Source organism: Sorex araneus, chromosome 1, assembly GCF_027595985.1.
Source record: "Sorex araneus isolate mSorAra2 chromosome 1, mSorAra2.pri, whole genome shotgun sequence".
Taxonomy (NCBI): Eukaryota; Metazoa; Chordata; class Mammalia; order Eulipotyphla; family Soricidae; genus Sorex; species Sorex araneus.
Window position 1 is genome coordinate 360,660,298 of NC_073302.1, and position 17,460 is coordinate 360,677,757.

The following is a 17,460-nucleotide window of genomic DNA, read 5'->3' on the forward strand; positions in this document are numbered from 1 at the left end:
AGTAAATTTGTTATATTAACAGATAAAAAAATAAGCTATAGTCATGGCTAAAAAAGAGTTCACCAAGTGAAAGATCAACAAAGACATGGAAACTGTGGGTGTCTATTCTCTACTCTGTGGTGGAGGGCAATTTGCTACATAAGAATACAACAAATGTAGACCTTCTTTGCTCCAGAAATTCCTATTCTAGGAATTTAAAGACATGCATGCATGCTCAGAGGCCTGAACAAATGCCCAGAAGTTTACTCATTTTAGATTCATCATGACAAGGAAAAATAGGAATACTAGAAATGTCCACCACTTAGGAGCGGTCACTTCAATAAATGTCTCCAAAATATCTCTGATACAAATTCGCACCGGTTTCTGACACTGAAAGGAGCCAGCAATAGAAACTTCCCAAATGTAGTGAAGGAAGACTGCAACAGACATTAGCAAATAATCATCCTCGACAAGACCAGGGAATGAATTCCAGATATGTTGAAAGGGAAGAGCCCAAACTCTCTTCATTTACAGATTATGCAATTTCTGCCTAGAAAGTCCACATGTAATCCAAAAGTAAAGAAATAAGGACAAGAAAATATAGAAAGGTAAACAAGAAAAGAAAAAAAATACACAAAAGGAATAGGCTCCCTGTAGATTAGTATTAACCCACTAGAAAATGTGGCCCAAAAAGAGAAAAAAAAAGTGATATGTAATAATCCAGTCCATAAAATATTTCAAAAGAATATTTTATATATTTTTAAAACATTTTAAGACACACCCAGTGGTATTCAGGGGTTACCCCTGGCTCTGTGCTCAGGAATTACTCCTTTTAGTCCACAGGGAACCGCTGGAATGCCGGGGATCAAATTACAGGTCAGCCATGTGCAAGGCAAATGCCCAACCCACTGTACTATCAATCCAGCCTAGAATATTTTTATATCTTAATTTGCACAAGGCATCTAAAAATAAGAAACAAAGCTTAGAATCTATTTTGTTAAACCAAATTTTTGTCTATACAAAAGTCTATATAAAATCGTCTATACAATCTTAGATATACACTTTCAACATGTCTAATAGAAAAATGGCAAATAATAAATAAACAAGAAATTAGTAGAAATAAAAACTAATTGCCAACTAATGTTTGAAAGAATATTTCAGTGCACTGTATGTGCAAAAAGATGTGCATAAAGCAAAGAACCATCATCTCCTCTAAGACTGAGCAAAGTGTGAAATGATATTGCAAGTGCAGAAAATGATCTGGGCACACCTTTTGTGACTCTAGAATACCACTTCTAGGGATTCAGTCTCAGGGAATTTTCACACAGATTCAAAACTGTGGTCAAAACAGCACACACAGGGCAGAATATAATGCTGCCAAGAAAAAGGTAAGAGGTTGTTTTGTGCAATGAGTTCCTTCTCTCACCCCCTTCATGCCCGTCTGCCCGGGCCCATCTCTACCCATGGACACTCACCATTATGGAACCAACAACAGGACCTTTGATCACCCACCAGAGGGCTGTGTTGTCGTTCATATCCCAGCAGCTATAAGAAAGAAGCAAAGTTACTCCCAGCACATCTGAACACACAGTCCTCAAGGATGCAGCCGACTGTGCAGCTTCTAGTGAGAGCAGAGCTACCTGCGCTTCCCCATATGGAGGGGACTCGGAGCCCACAAGCCAGGGGGCCACCAGCAGCCCTGCACAAAGGGCCAAGCTCCCCCTCACACCTGGGCCCGAGAGATGGGCCGCAGGTCCTGTTTGACCCCCAACACCACATGGTCCCCGGAGCACAGCCGGGAGCGACCCCTGAGCACAGGCTGGAGTTGCCCCCCCAGCACCACCAGCTGTGGCCCCCAAACCAAAATCACCAACAAACAAAACCAGACTGGGAGCCCCTGACTCCCTCAGAACTCCTCCCTGGCTACACCATGTGCCAAACGCACGCCTGAGTGGGCTGGTGCCTGCGCGGATCACTGGGGTCAGCCCTGGGCTAGGGGGTGAGTGGGAGGGTCAGGCTGCTGTTGGGGGCTTGGTGGAGCCAGAGCAGACCCCAGGGCCCCGTGGGGGGTTTCCTAGACACTTACCCCGTGTTGTCGCAGTAAAGCCGCAGCACAGCCCACACCGTCACACACACCGTGGGGGTCCCTGCAGGGCCAGGCAGGAGAAAATCAGTGACCGAGGGTCTCTCTCAGACCCTGCCCCCGGCTCCCACCCGCCTCAGACGTGAGAGACGGGGTATGCCTCGTTCCACACCCGGAGCTCAGGCCTCACACCCAAGCTCCAGAGACAGTCTCTCCAGTCTCCCTCTGCTCCCACTCCTCTCTCAGTCTCTCTGTCTCTGTCTTGTCTCTCCATCTCCTCTCTCTGTCTCTGTCTCTCTCTGTCTCTATCTCTCTCTGTCTCCTCTCTCCATCTCCTCTCTGTCTCTCTGTCTCTGTCTCTCTGTCTCTGTATCTCTCTGTCTCTCTGTGTCTCTGTCTCTCTCTGTCTCTCTGTCTCTGTCTCTCTCTTTCTCTCTGTTTCTCTGCCTCTCTCTGTCTCTGTCTCTCTGTCTCTCTCTGTTTCTGTCTCTCTCTCTGTTTCTCTGTCTCTCTCTCTGTTTCTCTGTCTCTGTCTCTGTCTCTCTCTCTCTCTCTCTCTCTCTCCCCCCTGCTCCTCTCCTCTCTGACTTCATGGATCAGGAATGAGAAAGGGTCCTTGACCTGCCCAGCACACACCTGGCCGCGAGGCCTCGCTTGCCCAGGCCCAGCCGGTGACCTACCCCAGCCGATTATGGTGTACCAGTAGAAGTACGTGCGCTCAGGAAAGAAGGTCTCCACCAGCAGGGTGAAGAGGTACAGGCCCTCAATGAACAGCCAGAAGTAGTTGGAGACGACGCAGTAGTGGAAGAACACCATCACCGCCTTGCACTCCACCTGCGGGGAGCCCAGCTGCGGAGGGAGGCCAGGCCCATTCCCGCGTGCCCTCAAGGCTGGCAGACCCGCCCTTCCTGGGCTGGACGAGTGGGACACGGCAGGTGGGTGCAGAGTGCGAGCAAGGGCGAGGCACTGGGACACAGCTGACGCCTGTCTGACGCCCGGGCACCGCCGGAGCAGCCCGCGCTGGGGAGGAGCCCCCGAGCACCGCCACACGCAGGTCAGCCGTGCAGGGCACCAAGGCACCACACTACCCCCACTTCCTGGCCTTGCGCCCCGTGCCTGCAGCGAGGAGAGCAGTGGGGGGCGGGTAATGTGGGAAGCAGACAGCCACAGGCCCAGAAACCTCAGACCCCTCCTGGGTGCCGTGTTCCAGACTGTTCTTTCAGCCCTTCACCTCCCAAGTCCATCCTCTCTGCAGGCCTCCAGAGCACGAGACTGGAGGGATAACCTGGGGACCCCAGCCCCCTGCCGGGCTGAATGACAAGAGCTCTCACGGGGTCTCCCCCTCCGACCATCTTTCGGGGCTCCTCCCTGACTGTGAAACTTCCAACTCACCCTCTGCCTCACCAATGCCTCATCCTGTGGGCAAACCCCAGGGTGGATGGTGGGGTGCCAGGCAGGAAGTGAGACAGGGATGGGGAGCAGTGAGGATGGAGGGACAGGGGGTGCCAGGACAGACGGAGGGATGGGGGGTGTCAGGAGGAAAGGAGGGGCACCAGGCAGAGAGGGAAGGATGGAGGGATGCCAAGAGGTAGAGAAGGACTCAGGGTGCTGAGCAGGGAAGGAGGGATGGGGTAGTGGGCGGGCAGAGAGGGAAGGATGGGGGTGCAGGCCATGGCAGGGAGGGCCTGTGGGGTGCTGACTCACGGTGGAGATGGAGCAGTGATTACTGTCCTGCTCGGCGTAGAGGATCCAGTCCTTGATGAAGACCGAGATGGCCCGCAGCATGAAGGACACGAACAGGTTCATGTGGATGAAGTTGCGGGTGCAATGCAGCTTCCTGCACCGGCAGGAGGGGAGAGGCCTTGAACCCCACAGTTCCAGCTCACGGGCGGTCTGCTCTGGGCCTGGGGTCACTCTGCCCTTCTGCACGCCTGTCCTGCCCGTGGACCATCACCTCCCTCGCTCACACCAGGGATAAAAGTACCTGGGGGTACCCGGGGACGGAGACAGCAGGGGGGCACTGGGGGGGGGGACTGGGCCCCGCAGGGCCACTGGGCTCTCACCGGAAGCGGCACAGGATGACCATGGCAGTGGTGAGCGTGACAAGGGACGTGCTGTAGCCGACCGTGTACAGCGCCTTCACCGACAGGTAGTAATAGTCCTGGGGCCGGACACAGACACTTGAGGTCCCCCTCTGGGCCGTGCCCCTCTGCCCCCCACCAGGCCCAGCCTGCCTGTGGGCCCTCTCCCCCTCCTCTCTTCTTCCCATCCCACCTCCTCCTCTTCCTCGTGACCCACAGGACACCCCACGCCCCACTGGGCTGCACAGTCAGAGCTGGTCAGTCAGAGCTGGCTGAATGCAGGGTATGGCCAATGGGCACTGACCCCTTAGCCTGAGAGTCCTGGCATTGACCCGCCATTGTCGGCAGGTCACTGAAAGGCTGGAGGTCCAGCAGAGCAGCCAAGAGGGTGGGCACCATGGGGCAGACTCAGCCCAGGACAGTGACCGAGTGACTCCTGCATCTGCAGGGGACCCCGAGCTTCCTGTTGTCCCAACAGCAGTAGGTGCCCCTGGCAAGAACACCCCCCCCAGTATCCCCAGCCTCAGCCCTGGACCCCCACTCTCGGGCTGATGCTCACCTGGTCACCCGCCTCCCATTCATCATCAATGAACCCACAAGCATCGAAGTAATGGGGGTACGGCTCCGACCAGCCCTCCTCCGTGCAGTTCCGGCTCACCACTCCCACATCTGTGGCAAAGCGAAACCCAGTGAGGCCCCAGAACGGCTCTCCATGCCCCCCAACTCCTCATTCAAAACTCGGGGGACCCAAGAGAGACTACAAGGGTAGGGTAGTCTTGCAGGTAGTGCCCCCAGGCTCAATCCCTGCACTGTGCACAGTCCCCCTGAGCATCCCCGGGAGGGACCCCAAAGCACAGAGCCAGGAGTAAGTCCCAAGCATCACCCCCCCAACTACCACCCTCAAAGCATCAAACAAGAAAGAAACTTCTCCTTTCTGGTTTCCCCCTGCAGTGCCAGGGATTGGAACCAGGGCTTCACACACACCGTCCAGGTGCTCTGCCCTGAGCTGTGTTGGGCCCCTAACTCTTCAGAAGTGGACATTCCTGGAGACCCATATGTCCATCTGGGAAACAGAGCTCCTGAAGATTCTGGAAATTTCCCCTGAAGACAGTGACCACTAGGCCCTCCTGGGCACAGATCTGACAAATAATGGGGGTGAGGGAACAAGACTCACACCACTCCACAAAGCCTGAGGGGCCCATTATGCTGAAGACGGCCCCCCAAGTCCCTCCTGGCCTGCCCCAGGGACCAGGGTCCCATGACTGTGGCAGAGGCTCCTTTTCTTTGGGCCAGGAGAAACTCGGTGGAGCTGACGCTTTCCCCGGAGCAGACCCGACAGCCACAGCACCACTCACCAGGGACTCGGGGTTGTTTAATTAACAAGGACCAGGCCGCCATTAGCCTGCATCCCATCTTATTAAGATAGATGCTGAGCTCCATAAAAAACCTCCGCCTTTCAAGGTCTGGAGGTCTGTTTCCTATCACGAATGCACTTTCATTTCTTCTGATGGACGGTTAGAGGCCATTTGGTGGACACACGCAGGAGGGGATGGCAGTCTTCGCTGGCTGCGGGCTGCTCTCTGCTGCTTCGCACCCAGCAGGGGCTCTCTGTGCCTTTAATGCTGTGAGTCTCATCTGCTCCTCACCAGACCACTTTTTTGTGGGGAATGCGGGGAGCGGGGCCACATCCAGTGGTGCTCAGGGGTTACTACTGGCTCTGCACTCAGAAATTACTCCTAGAGGCATTTGGGGACCCTGTGGGATGCTGGAGATCGGACCTGGGTCGGTCACATGCAAAGCAAACACCCTACCCACTGGACTATCACTCTGGCCCTCGCCAGACCTTCCTCCGGGGTCATCCACAGATGCCTGAGGAGGGGACAAGGAAGCTGACAGCTCCGGGGAAGGCTGGCTTTGTGGAGCTACCTTGTGTTTGGAGCATGAGAGAGCCCTTCACTGGGAGTATGAAATAGTGTGAAGCAAGAACCCACTTCACGCCAGCACCCCACTGCCATCTTGGCTGAGGCCACATCCGCAGGGCTTTGGAAGCAGCAGGCAGAAGCAGAGGTGACCCTGCAACCGTACAGCAGCCAGAGGCCTGCTGCTTGGTTGAGCTGGAAGATCTAAAGCCAGTTTGAGAGCCAAGAGAGTGAGAAATGGACCTTCTGGGGTGCAGAGATGCAGCAGTGCAGAGCCGGGTGAAGCTGCCATCAGAAACCTCTGGCTAGATGGGGTCCGAGCAATAGTACAGCAGGGAGGGCGCTTGCCTCACATGCAGGGAACCTGGGTTCAATCCCCAGCATCCCATAGGGGCCCTGAGCACCGCCAGGAGTGATTCCTGCATGCAGAGCCAGGAATAACCCCTGAGCATTGCCAATGTGGCCCCCAAACAAAACCAAACAGATAGCACAGGGGTTAAGGAGCCGGCATTGCCCGCAGCCGGCCTCGACTCATCCCTTCCACAGCATGTGGCCCCAGAGACTGCCAGGAGAGATCCCCGAGAACAGAGCCAAGAGCAAGTCTTGAGCACTGTTGGGCATGTCCTCCCCCAAAATAAATCTCTCAGATCCAAAATCCTGTGGCCAGAGTGGGGAGACGGGACCCCGCGGGTCCTCTGGCCCAGAGCACTCAGACATGACCGGGAGGCCACCTGCAGACCTGCAGCGGGCGCTCACTCCCACCCCCAGCTTGGGTGAGACCAGACGCCACCTCTTCAAGAAGAGTGTCAGCTGCTCTGGCCATGCCGTCCCGATTCCTCTGCCACTTTGGCGCTGCAGCCTCAGCCATCCATCCCTCTCCTGGCCTCAGCACCCCACAGCACCCATCAGGGCAGTGGGGAAGCTGCATCCTCGAGGTGGAAGTGATTTCCTTTCTTAACACAGTGTGGGCTCGGGAAGAATAAGACTCTGGTGCAGACCCAGCCCCTGCAGACGCCCTTCCCTTGCCCCCATAGAAATCTCCAGAACTCGTCCAGACTGCTCAGCCTGCAGTGACTCTCTACGCCACTGTCACCCAGCCTCTGGGTCCCAGCAGCTTCAAGAGACGCTGAAGGTGAGGGGTCTCTGAGTGGGGTGGCTAGGAATGCACACTCCCAGGCCCCTCCTGCGCCACCCTCTCTGCGCCAAGACCAGGAGCCCACATTGTAACCAGCCCACTGGGAGCCCATGATCGAGATTCAGGTGTGAGAAGCACCGTCCCACAGCTCTGAGTCGAAGACCGTCGGGGCATCACAGGTGGCTCTGCAGGCAAGAGCTGCGGGCAGGCAGGCAGACCCCATACACGGAGTCCATGGCGCAAGGGCAAGGGAACTGTAACTCCCGGAACGGCGTGCCCCGAAAGTTTGTCTGCGCCCTTGAGTGCAACTTCCCAGAGTCAGGTTCTATGACCTCATCAGAGAGGGCAACCGACCTGGCAGAGACCACTCAACCATGGCCTGTCAGGGCCCCCAAGCAGGCACAGCAGCAAAGACCCGCCCCGTTCTGCCGCCAGCCCATGGTCTCCCCAGCTTAGCCCTTACCTGAGAGAGTCAAGGAGCTACTGTCTGCGAAGCCATCGTACTCGCCTGCAAGACAGAGCAGACGGGATCTGAGTCAGAGGGCCCAGCTGGAAGCAGCTCTCGGGGCTCTCCCTGCTATTCCCGCCCCGGTAGGCCACGGCTGTTGGTGCTGGAGCACAAGAGTGGATGGGTCTCAGCCAGGCCCGCACCACACACACACACACACACACACACACACACACACACACACACACACACACAGGCACATGCATGTGTGCACACCTGCACACACATACACATGTACATACCCACACATGCATACAGGAACACACATACGCATGCACACATGTACACACATGTGCACAAACAGGCACTCACACACACATGCACTTACACACGCACACACACTCACACACACATGCACGCACACACCTCCTGAGCCCACACTCCTTTGCTCTGGTGACAGCCCATGACTCAGTTCTTCCCCGGACCACAGGAAGTAGAAATGAGACACCTCAGGGTGGGTGGGAGAGAAAGCGAGAAGGGACAGGATGACGAGCTCTTCCAAACAAAGGCCCTGTGGGGACAGCCACACGGATCCTGGCTCCCGGGTGTCAACCCACATTTCACACTACAAAGCATCCTTATCAGAGGCACTCAGAACAGCAAACACTGAACCAGACCTGTCTTCTCCTCCCCCTGCTCTTTATTCCCACCTGCTCCTTTCCCTTGGGCTACATCCCCTGCTAGAACTGACTCTACATTTCCACTCTGCTTCTCAAAAATTCAGCTTCCATTGCTCCATAGTTGGAAGCCTGCCTCATGAGCCGGGGGAGAGGCAGCTGGAATGGAGAAAGGGCCACTAAGAAAATGATGGTTGGAAGGATTGGTCATGATGGGAGATGTGTGCCAAAAGTAGATAAAGGACCAAAAGCGATGGCCTCTCGGTGTCTGTTATTCTGTGCCTGCAAAAAGGGCAGGTTGGGAGTGGGAGAGAAAGGAACATTGGTGGTGGGATTGGAGTTGGGACATTGTTTGTCTTAAGCAGCAGGGAGGGTGGGAAAGGGGGTTATACTGGGGAGATTGGTGGTGGGAATGTGCACTGGTGGAGGTATTTGAACATTGTATGACTGTACCTCAAACATAAAAGCATGTAACTGTATCTTACAGTGATTCAATAAAATATTTTTTTTTAATCAAGCTTCCTAGGTATCACTAAAAAGCCACCTCCTCCAAAACGTCTCCCTGACTTCTTCCTTAGCCCACGTGCAGCAGTCAGACTCCTCTGATCTGGGGCTCAGTACCAATCAGTCCACCTCTCAATCGTGGGGGTGACGACACGCAGGCTCCCTGCACATGCGCAAATGGACATGGCTGGGTAGGCTTTCGTTCTCATCCTCCCCAGCCAAGACGGGGTGCCTTCTGTCTCTCTGTGTTCCTGTGTTCTCACACAACCAAGCAGGGGTGAGGGGAGGAAATTGGAACCTGGTCCTGATAACCCCCTGTGGTACCCCCCACCCGACCCCCGACTGGCAAGCTGAGTTGCAGAGCTCCCCCTGAAAGGACAGCCGACAGAGGACCCGGCCAGCACCTCACCACGCGCTTCTTACCGAGGGTTCCCGTCTCCCAGGCTGAAACAGAAAGAGGAAAGGCGGGTGAGCACGGAGAGGAAAGTCAGGTCTGCCCTCCCTGTACCCCACTGGTCACTCCCTCCCTGCCCGCCTCACTCCCTAACTGGGCACCAGTCCTGTTGGGGCCCAGAAAGGTGGAAATCCCTTGAACTCTGGTCCATAATAGGCACTGTGGAGGGGGCTGAGTACTGGGGTGGGGGCACGGGGGAAAGGGCAGCAAAGGAGTGCCAGGCTGGGGCTGCGAACCAAGAGCTCCAGGAGAACCGTCATTCCCGGCTCAATATCGGAGGCAAGTGGCAGAGATGCTGAAAGGTGCCGCCTTAATGAGCCATTAGGAGCGGGTGTCAGTGACACCTTCCCTGCTTGTCGGGAGGGGGAGTCCCAGGGGAGTCTTCCTACGCTCTCAGTCATTTGCCCTTCGTGTGGCGGCTGAAGGCAGCAGCAACCGTGCCCAGCGCCTGGCCCAGAGCAGACGGGAAGAAGCTTCCGTAGAGGACTGAAAGGAGGAGGTGGATGAATCAGACACTTTCTCCAGGTCCTTTCTTCTGGGGCATTGAGGGCTGGCCACTCCTGGTGGTGCTCAAGTGCTACTGCCCAGAGGCAGCTGGGGGCCGTGGGGTGGAGCCCAGACCTCAGGAAGGTTAGACCAACAGAAGGGGTGAGGTTAGACCCACAGGGGAGAGGGGAGTGGGGGTGAGGTTAGATCAGTAGGAGTGGTGAGGTTAGACCCACAGGGGAGAAGGAAGTAGAGGCGAAGTTAGACCAGCAGCAGGGGGGTATGGGATGAGGTTAGACCCACAGGGGTAATGGGTGTGGGGTGAATTAGACCCGCAGTGGAGGCTCACCCTGGTCAGGGTTGACGATGCGGAAGAATTCAGGGCAGCTGACCAGGACCATCTCCCCGACTTGGGCCGGCTTCCAGCACGTGATATTGTCCCACATTCCAGGGCAGCCTGTGGGTGGGAGGGCCAAGTGAGTGGGGTGCAGCCCCATTCACACCAAGGGAGATGGGGCGAGGCTTCCTGTCTGGGCCGGGGTCACCTCCAAGAACAGCGGGTGCTGGAGCGAGAAAGCACCCTTGCACACAGCATCCGGAGCTCAGTCCTGGCAGCATGCATGGCCCCCGAGCACCACCAGGAGTGATTCCCCAGTGCAGAGCCAGGAGGAAGCTCCAGAAGCCCTGAGCACAGTTCCTGCACGTCCTGAGGCTTGTAGGTCCCCGTGAGGGAGGGGGAAGTCAGGGGATGCCCCCAGCGGCCCCCAAACCTCCTGCTCAGGCTTCCCTTCCAGCCGTCCTACAGGGAGTGTGGAAACCCCCGGGCCCCTCAGAGGGTAGCCCACAGGGTAGCAAACACTGTCCACAGAGACTGGACAGCCAGGGCAGGGGGGAGGGGGGCAGGAGGAAGCGTAGGTGGGGAGGAGACAGGACCCTGAGTGGTGTCACGGGGTGTGAGGTCGTGATCTTGTCACACTTGTCTCCTAGATCTTTCCCCTGGGGGATCCACGCTGCACCCCTTCTTCCCAGCCCCGCCAGCCTCTGTCCGCTTCAGCAGCCCCCTTCCATGCCCCAAACACACTATTGAAATGTCTCTGTTTAACCAGCAGCCGCCAGGCCCACCCTGACCACGTGGGGGTCCGGCAGCTGCCCTGCCTGGGCCCCTGGGCCACCCCGTGGAGTCCAGGACAGAGCTCACTCCCACAGCTCCTGCCTGTTTTCTGCTCTCCCCAAGCAAGGGGCCAGAACAATCCATCCCTGCAGCTAGCCCAGACCCAGCTGCACTGCCAACCCGCAAGTGGCATCTCAGCCGGAACGCGGGGGCACCTCAGGGCTCCATCCCTCCGTACTCCGGAGCCACAGTGCCCCTCTGCAGCCCCTCCTTCCCGGCCTCCCTCCCCGCTAGCTGAGGCTTAGAAAGAGGGAGGCTCTGTCTCTCCTGGCCAGTGCTGTGAGCCGCTCCATTTCAGCTGTCTAGTCCCACATTTTAAACATTCCCACAAACTCCTAGGCTCTTTCTGAAAGTGGGGAGTGGACAGTCCCCAGGCCACAGACTCTAGTCCAGGCCTTGGGCTCTTTGCAGACTGAGAGAACGGGCACTACCCAGGCAAATGGCCAAACAGACACCTGAGGAGCCCTAACCCAGGCCCGATCCCCGGCACCCCATATGGTCCCCAAGCATCACCAAGAGAGATTTCCGAGTGCAGAGCCAAGAGTAACCCATGAGCATCACTGGGTGTGCCCCCCCCCAAAAAAAAACCAAAAAATTTTAAAAAAGAATGCTTCTCTTCTTCCCCTGATGTTTCCTGTCTAAGCAATAAATGCTGTCCATGGAGGATAGTCAGCTCTCAGCAGGTGAGGCTGCAAGCCCTGGCCCCAGGCTTTTGCTCTTATTTTTTTTCTTAACTTTCCAGTTCACCCGGGGCGGGTCCCCAGTATCTGAAGTAACACACTAAGACACAGAGGAGGGCAGGGTGTGGACGGGACACAGCAGTGGGTCCCTGGCCATCCCTGTCCCCACTATAGCAAGACAGCCACACATGCTGATGGTGGAACGGCCTCAGGTGACAGGCTCTCCTCACAGGGCACCTCGGGGCCCTGGCACCTCACTGCTCCTGCCAGCAGCCATGCCCAGGGCCCAAGGGAAAGCACAGTCTTGAGGGCAAAGGGGCAGGGAAGGGCGCAGGGAGGGTAGGACTGGGGCATGGGGAGGCGAGGAGCCCCGGGGGGGACCCTTTGGTTTACTATTCCCTCAGCGCCCCCATGCTCCAGCACGCCAGGACTACCTCTGTCCTGCAGGGAAGGGACACACAGAGTGTGTATCCCTGGAATCTCCCATGACTCCCCACAGCACTGGGAACCTCGCCACCACCCCAGCCCTGACTCAGTTTCCCCATGTGCACAATGAGCTCAGACAGCTCTGAGGTCACTCTTTAGTCTGAGTGGCAGAGCTGGGACTTGGGGCTGCCTTCCCGGCCCCTCCAGACACTGGGGAAGCCCCAGGCAGTGGGAAGGAAACCTCCAGCTGGACCCCCAAGCCCTGCACCAGAGTGCCAGCGTCATCATTTACATTATATATCATATACATTGGACTGGAGCCATAGCACAGCGGGTAGGGCGTTTGCCTTGCACATGGCTGACCCGGGTTCGATTCCTCCGTCCCTCTCGGAGAGCCCGGCAAGCTACCGAGAGTATCCTGCCCTCACGCCTGGCAAGCTACCTATGGCATATTGGGTATGCCAAAAACAGTAACAACAAGTCTCACAATGGAGACGTTATTGGTGCCCGCTCAAGCAAATCGATGAACAATGGGACGAGAGTGCTACAGTGCTATCATATACACTATGATGCATACATTATGATATATAGAAATATATGCATAGATATCATTTCCGGGTTCCTGCACAGGGTTCCTGACTAATGAGTATCAAGGACGCTTTCAGTATTCACCAGCCCCTTGCACCCTGACCTGACTGCATGCTAATTGCCCCTTTGCCCCAGGCCAGGAAAACCAACCTTGACAGGCGGGAAACTGAGTGAGTCCCAGTCCCTCCCACTGGATGAAGATGCCTGGAAATGCTCAGTGGGGGTGGGTCGGGGCTTCTGGGCTGGTGAGCACGCCCTTGTTCCAGAAGGGTGGTGCACCGCCCAACTCCTTGGGGACTGGAGTCCCCATCTGACATCACCCTTGGGCCTCTTCCCCTGGCTCATTCATTTGCAGCCTTTGTCGTGTCTCTCTCTTCTAGTAAACCTGTCAATGTGTTTCCCGAATTCTGTGAGTCTTTGTCACAAATTACCAACTCGGGGTCCTAGGGAGCCCCAGTCTGCAGCCCAGTGAGACAGAACAGAGGGTCGCCTGTGGGTATGCAAAGTTGGGGCAGACCTGCAGGACTAAGGCCCTTGCCTGTGGAGTCGAGGGAACCTCAGGTACCAGAGCCGAGTTGGTGGGGTATGTCCAGACGGGTCTGAGCAAATCTGAAGAGACTGGCAACCCCAATCCCCACGCTTGCTGTGGGAGTGTCTTTCTACGCGCTCTTTCCCTTACATGGACACTAGGCTGGCACGGCGCTTGCTTCTCCACCTTCTAAAGTAAATGCTGCTTTTAAACATTCCGTACTCGCCATGGAATCCTGGCAGGGAGGGGTCCCCGGACCCCGGTCCCTCTCGCTGTACCAGCCGCAGAGCCTGGATCCTCAGAGCCCTTTCCCAGCGCTGAGGGCAGGTTCTGTTGCTCGGGAGAGGGCTGTGGGTCCCCAATCTGAGAACGACTGACTTCTTTTGCTCCCAATGCTCCCTTTCCAAGACTCCGGACTCAGCCCTGCCCAAGCGTAGTGCCTGGGACTGAGAGCTTTCAAACTCCCTCTCTCCTCCCCATTCTCCCTCCCTCTGGCACTCATGCAGCCTAGAGCGACCTAGTCACAGACCGGAGCGCAGGAGTCAGGCCCCCTACCCACCCACCGTGTGCAGCCAAAGGGCTGAGGGGTTTCTTGGTGGGGGGGGGGGGAGTTTGGAGGGCTCTGAAGGGTTACTGAGCGGGATGGGAGCCAGGGCCACCACCGGTGATTCTCAGACAACCAGGCTGGCAGTTCACCATGAGAACCCAAGGAGGCAAAGCCTGGGATTCCCTGCAGGTCCCTCTGCCAGTGCCCGGGGGCCCTGAGGTGCCCAGAGCTGAACCAGGACAGGAATCTGGGCCCTGCATAAGCCTGACCCCTGCCCTACCTCCAGGGCCCAGATCTGGGTTTTCCTGCTTGAAGGTCAGAGTCCAAGAATGAGGCCTGGCTTCCCCACTGTAGTAGAATAAATGAGGGGCTTGAACTGGGTCAGGTGTGCCCCAAGACAAACAAGAGTTTGGGGTGTGGTATGGTCTCACCAGGCCCCAGTCAAGGTGTATGTAAGGTCTGCATTCCTTCTGCAGCTCTCGCTGCAGGTTCTCCTGCCTTCCCACCACACTCATACCCTTCTGTCACACTCCTGGCCTCTGCCACACTCATGCCTTGCTTGCCTTTCTCCATCTTCAGAGCCAGCGGCATCACATCCTCACGTGGCCCTTCCCTCCTGCCTGTTTCCTTCTCCTCTAAGGACCCTGATTCTGTCACACCCTCCTGAATAACCCAGGGGACTCTCCCCATCTTGAGACCCTACTCCAGGGACCCAGGAGATGACTCAGTTGTTTCAAAGGCACGCAGTGCCAGCACCAGGCCGGGGGCCTAATTCCTGATGGCACCAGATGCAGAGCCGATCCTCACAGGCCCCCGATTTAGAGATCCCAGCAACCAGAATGAAATTCTTCACTGAATTCTATTTGCTGAATCCCTCTGCTGTGCTGAGAAACAGTCATGGGTCCCGAGATTGGGAAGAGGGTGTTCTTCTGACCCGTGCATGGATTGAAGACAAGGCACTCCCACGAGGGGCCAGAATGAGAGAACAGCGGGCAGTACATCTGCCTTGCACACGGCCGACCCGGTTTGATCCCCAGTATCCCATATGGTCCCCCAAGCATCGCCAAGAGTAATTCCTGAGTGCAGAGCCAGGAAGAACCCCTAAGCATCACCGGATGTGGCCCAAAAAGAATACAGAGAAGAAGGAGCTCCCACTATCTGATTTGGCTCTGGGGATGGGACAAACAGTAGGCAGAGGGCAGAGCGGGACAGTGCTGTCAGAGTGGGGGGCTGGAGCGAGCTTTGGATCTTGGCTGCCAGACTGGCTGGACATGGCCAGTAAGTGTGCCGGGAGTTGTTGGACACACACACCCCATGTGCCTGAGTTCCTTCCAGGAGCAGATGTATGTCTGAAACACCCCTCAGAACAACACTCTCCTCTCTCCCCGAACAGTTTTTTTCTTTTTCTTTTTTTTTTTCCTTTTTGGGTCACACCAGTCGATGCACGGGGTTTACTCCTGGTCCTGCTCTCAGGAATTAGTCCTGGCGGTGCTCAGGGGACCATATGGGATGCTGGGAATGGAACCTGGGTCAGCCATGTGCAAGGCAGACGCCCTACCTGCTGTGCTATCGCTCCGGCCCCACTCTCTGCACATGTTAAGGGGCAAGTGTTAAGCAAATTGCCTGGATCCCTGAATGAACACTCAGGAGCTGGGCTGGCTGTGAGCCCACGAGCCCACTGGCCGGGGCTGTGCACACACAGTGCATGTCCTCAGATCAGTCTAAGACAAGCTTCATCTGTCACTACACAGAGAAGGGGAGGGGGACAGGACAGTCCTCAGGGGACGGGTCGGGCTGACCATTCTCTACTGCTGAGGGTGGGGTGAGCCTGGACACGAGGCAGATGGTGGGAAGAATGAGCCAAACGGGATCACCAGAGTCTCGCTGGGAACGCGCTTCCTTTGAGCGGGTGCTTGGAGCCAAGTAGATCCAGATGTCAAAACAGGCAAGTTAGACCAAAGCCTGGAGTCTGGAGGAAAAGTCAGAAATGGGCTGAGAACAGGAAATGGACAGTTTGGGGAGCTATGGCCACTCGGGGCTGGGGTCGCCCCCAAGAGGGCAAGGATGGGGAAGAAGAGGAAAGAAGGCCAGTGATGAAGGAATGCCAGGGTTCATCAGATTCCCTCCCAGAAGACAGAGGCGGGATGGCCAGAAGCACAAGACATATGACAGGGCAGTGTCACACCATGGCAGGGCTCCAAGGAGCTGAGAGAGCACACCAGGGGGTGTCACGAGGCCAAGAAGGCTCCTGTCCCAAGGACCTGCAGGAACGTTGCCCTCAGAAACAGTGCTATTAATCCCCACCAGGCCTCTGTTCCCACTCCCCACGTCGCCACGTCACCTCATCCCTCCTCCCCTCCCCCATTCCATAGAATGCAGCCCCACATCACGTCCTCCTGAGGGGGCCGTGGGGGCAGGGGCGGGGTCCCCTCATGCTGTGAACGTGCTGCGTGCATCGGGTGCCCGGCAGCTCTGCGAGGCTGTGGCCTCTGACGGCAGGAGGGAGAAGTCCACTGCGCAGGTTGAAGGGAGAGAGGGCGAGAGCTATTAGTCTGGGCTGGAACCACGTCGGGAGCGAATCTCAGGTTGTCATGGCAATGATTTTGTCCAGTTCTGCTGTGTTCAAAACCCCGTAGGGACTGAGACAAAGGCCCAATCCTCCCGGAGGGAAGCAGTCTGAGGATGCTTGGGTATTGTGAGAGCAGCCTCTCACTGGCAGACAGTCCAGGAGGGAAGACAAATGACTCCATGTCCTGAAATTTCATTTCCAACCCCTCTTCTGACCTGGGAAGACAGGCCCAGAAGCCGGCCCGTGTGGGCGGGGGAAGGAGGGAGGACACAGCCTTCAGATTCGTTATCTATCTCCCTCTCGGGAAGTTGGTGGTTCTGAAGTTCAGGGATGGGCCAGGGAGGCAGACCCACTGAGTCACAAACCATCGGCCCCGCCGTCTGCAGCTTTACAAGCCTTCTGGGAAGGCTCTGAGGCCAGTCCAAGTTGGAGGATTACTGCCATAAAGGAAAACAAGTTTGGAGGCAACAGCACGCAGAGTGTCAAATGCGGGGCAGGAGCGCCTCAGAGCAGAGGTGCTACGGGCCGTGTCCCACCCCTGTTTGGCTTCCGGCAGCTCAGAGGCACCAACCAGAAGCTCATCTGGCTCCAGGGCTGGGTGGCTCAGGGGCAGGGACTGCGGTTCCCACGCACGGTGGGGCCCCCGCTCTGCCTCTTCCGGGCACCAGCGCCCAAAGCACAAAAGGCGGTCCTGGCCAGGCCCTGGGTCCTGTCCCAGAGCTGGCCACGGCCTTCGCTGACTTGGCCAGGCCTGGTCACCCCGGCCACCCCCTCTGTGTCTTTCAACAGAGCTGGAGTCAGTGCTGTGTTGGGTCCCAGGGAGCATTTGGGGTTCTAGGGAAACGAAAAGGCACGAGATCTAGCTCCAGCCCTCCCTCTCTCCTCCCTAAAGGTCGAGCGCAGCCTGCCTGGAGCCAATAGTCAGAGAGCTGCTTCCTCCTTCCCCAGGGACCTGGGGTGACCTCTGCCCTGGCTGCTGCATGCCAGGGACCCCCCTACACACACACACAACCAGGCCCGGCGCCAAGCACACACCTCACCTCTTAACAGTTGAACATCCTCTGCACTTAATTGGATTTCAAGACAAAGGGATGCAGAGCAAGAGGGTGGACACTGAGGGTGCAGCAAGCCCTCAGCAAGTTGCAGTCACAGCTATGGAATGAGCTGCCCAACTCCTTTTCTCG

At 56.8% G+C, this 17,460-nt stretch overlaps 1 protein-coding gene across 6 annotated transcripts in view; it reads right to left on the reverse strand.

The window, feature by feature from the left end:
- The window catches only part of ADCYAP1R1 (ADCYAP receptor type I), a 53,811-nt gene that overhangs the window by 21,002 nt on the left and 15,349 nt on the right, over positions 1–17,460 (reverse strand). For all 6 annotated transcript variants that reach the window (XM_055144370.1, XM_055144308.1, XM_055144506.1 and 3 more), the window contains exons 4-12: positions 10,116–10,223; positions 9,250–9,270; positions 7,661–7,705; positions 4,703–4,812; positions 4,126–4,223; positions 3,767–3,899; positions 2,743–2,896; positions 2,066–2,126; positions 1,455–1,524 (exon numbers count right to left, since the gene is read on the reverse strand). In XM_055144370.1, the coding sequence (XP_055000345.1) occupies positions 1,455–1,524; positions 2,066–2,126; positions 2,743–2,896; positions 3,767–3,899; positions 4,126–4,223; positions 4,703–4,812; positions 7,661–7,705; positions 9,250–9,270; positions 10,116–10,223 (800 nt within the window). The remainder of the gene's footprint in view (positions 1–1,454; positions 1,525–2,065; positions 2,127–2,742; positions 2,897–3,766; positions 3,900–4,125; positions 4,224–4,702; positions 4,813–7,660; positions 7,706–9,249; positions 9,271–10,115; positions 10,224–17,460) is intronic.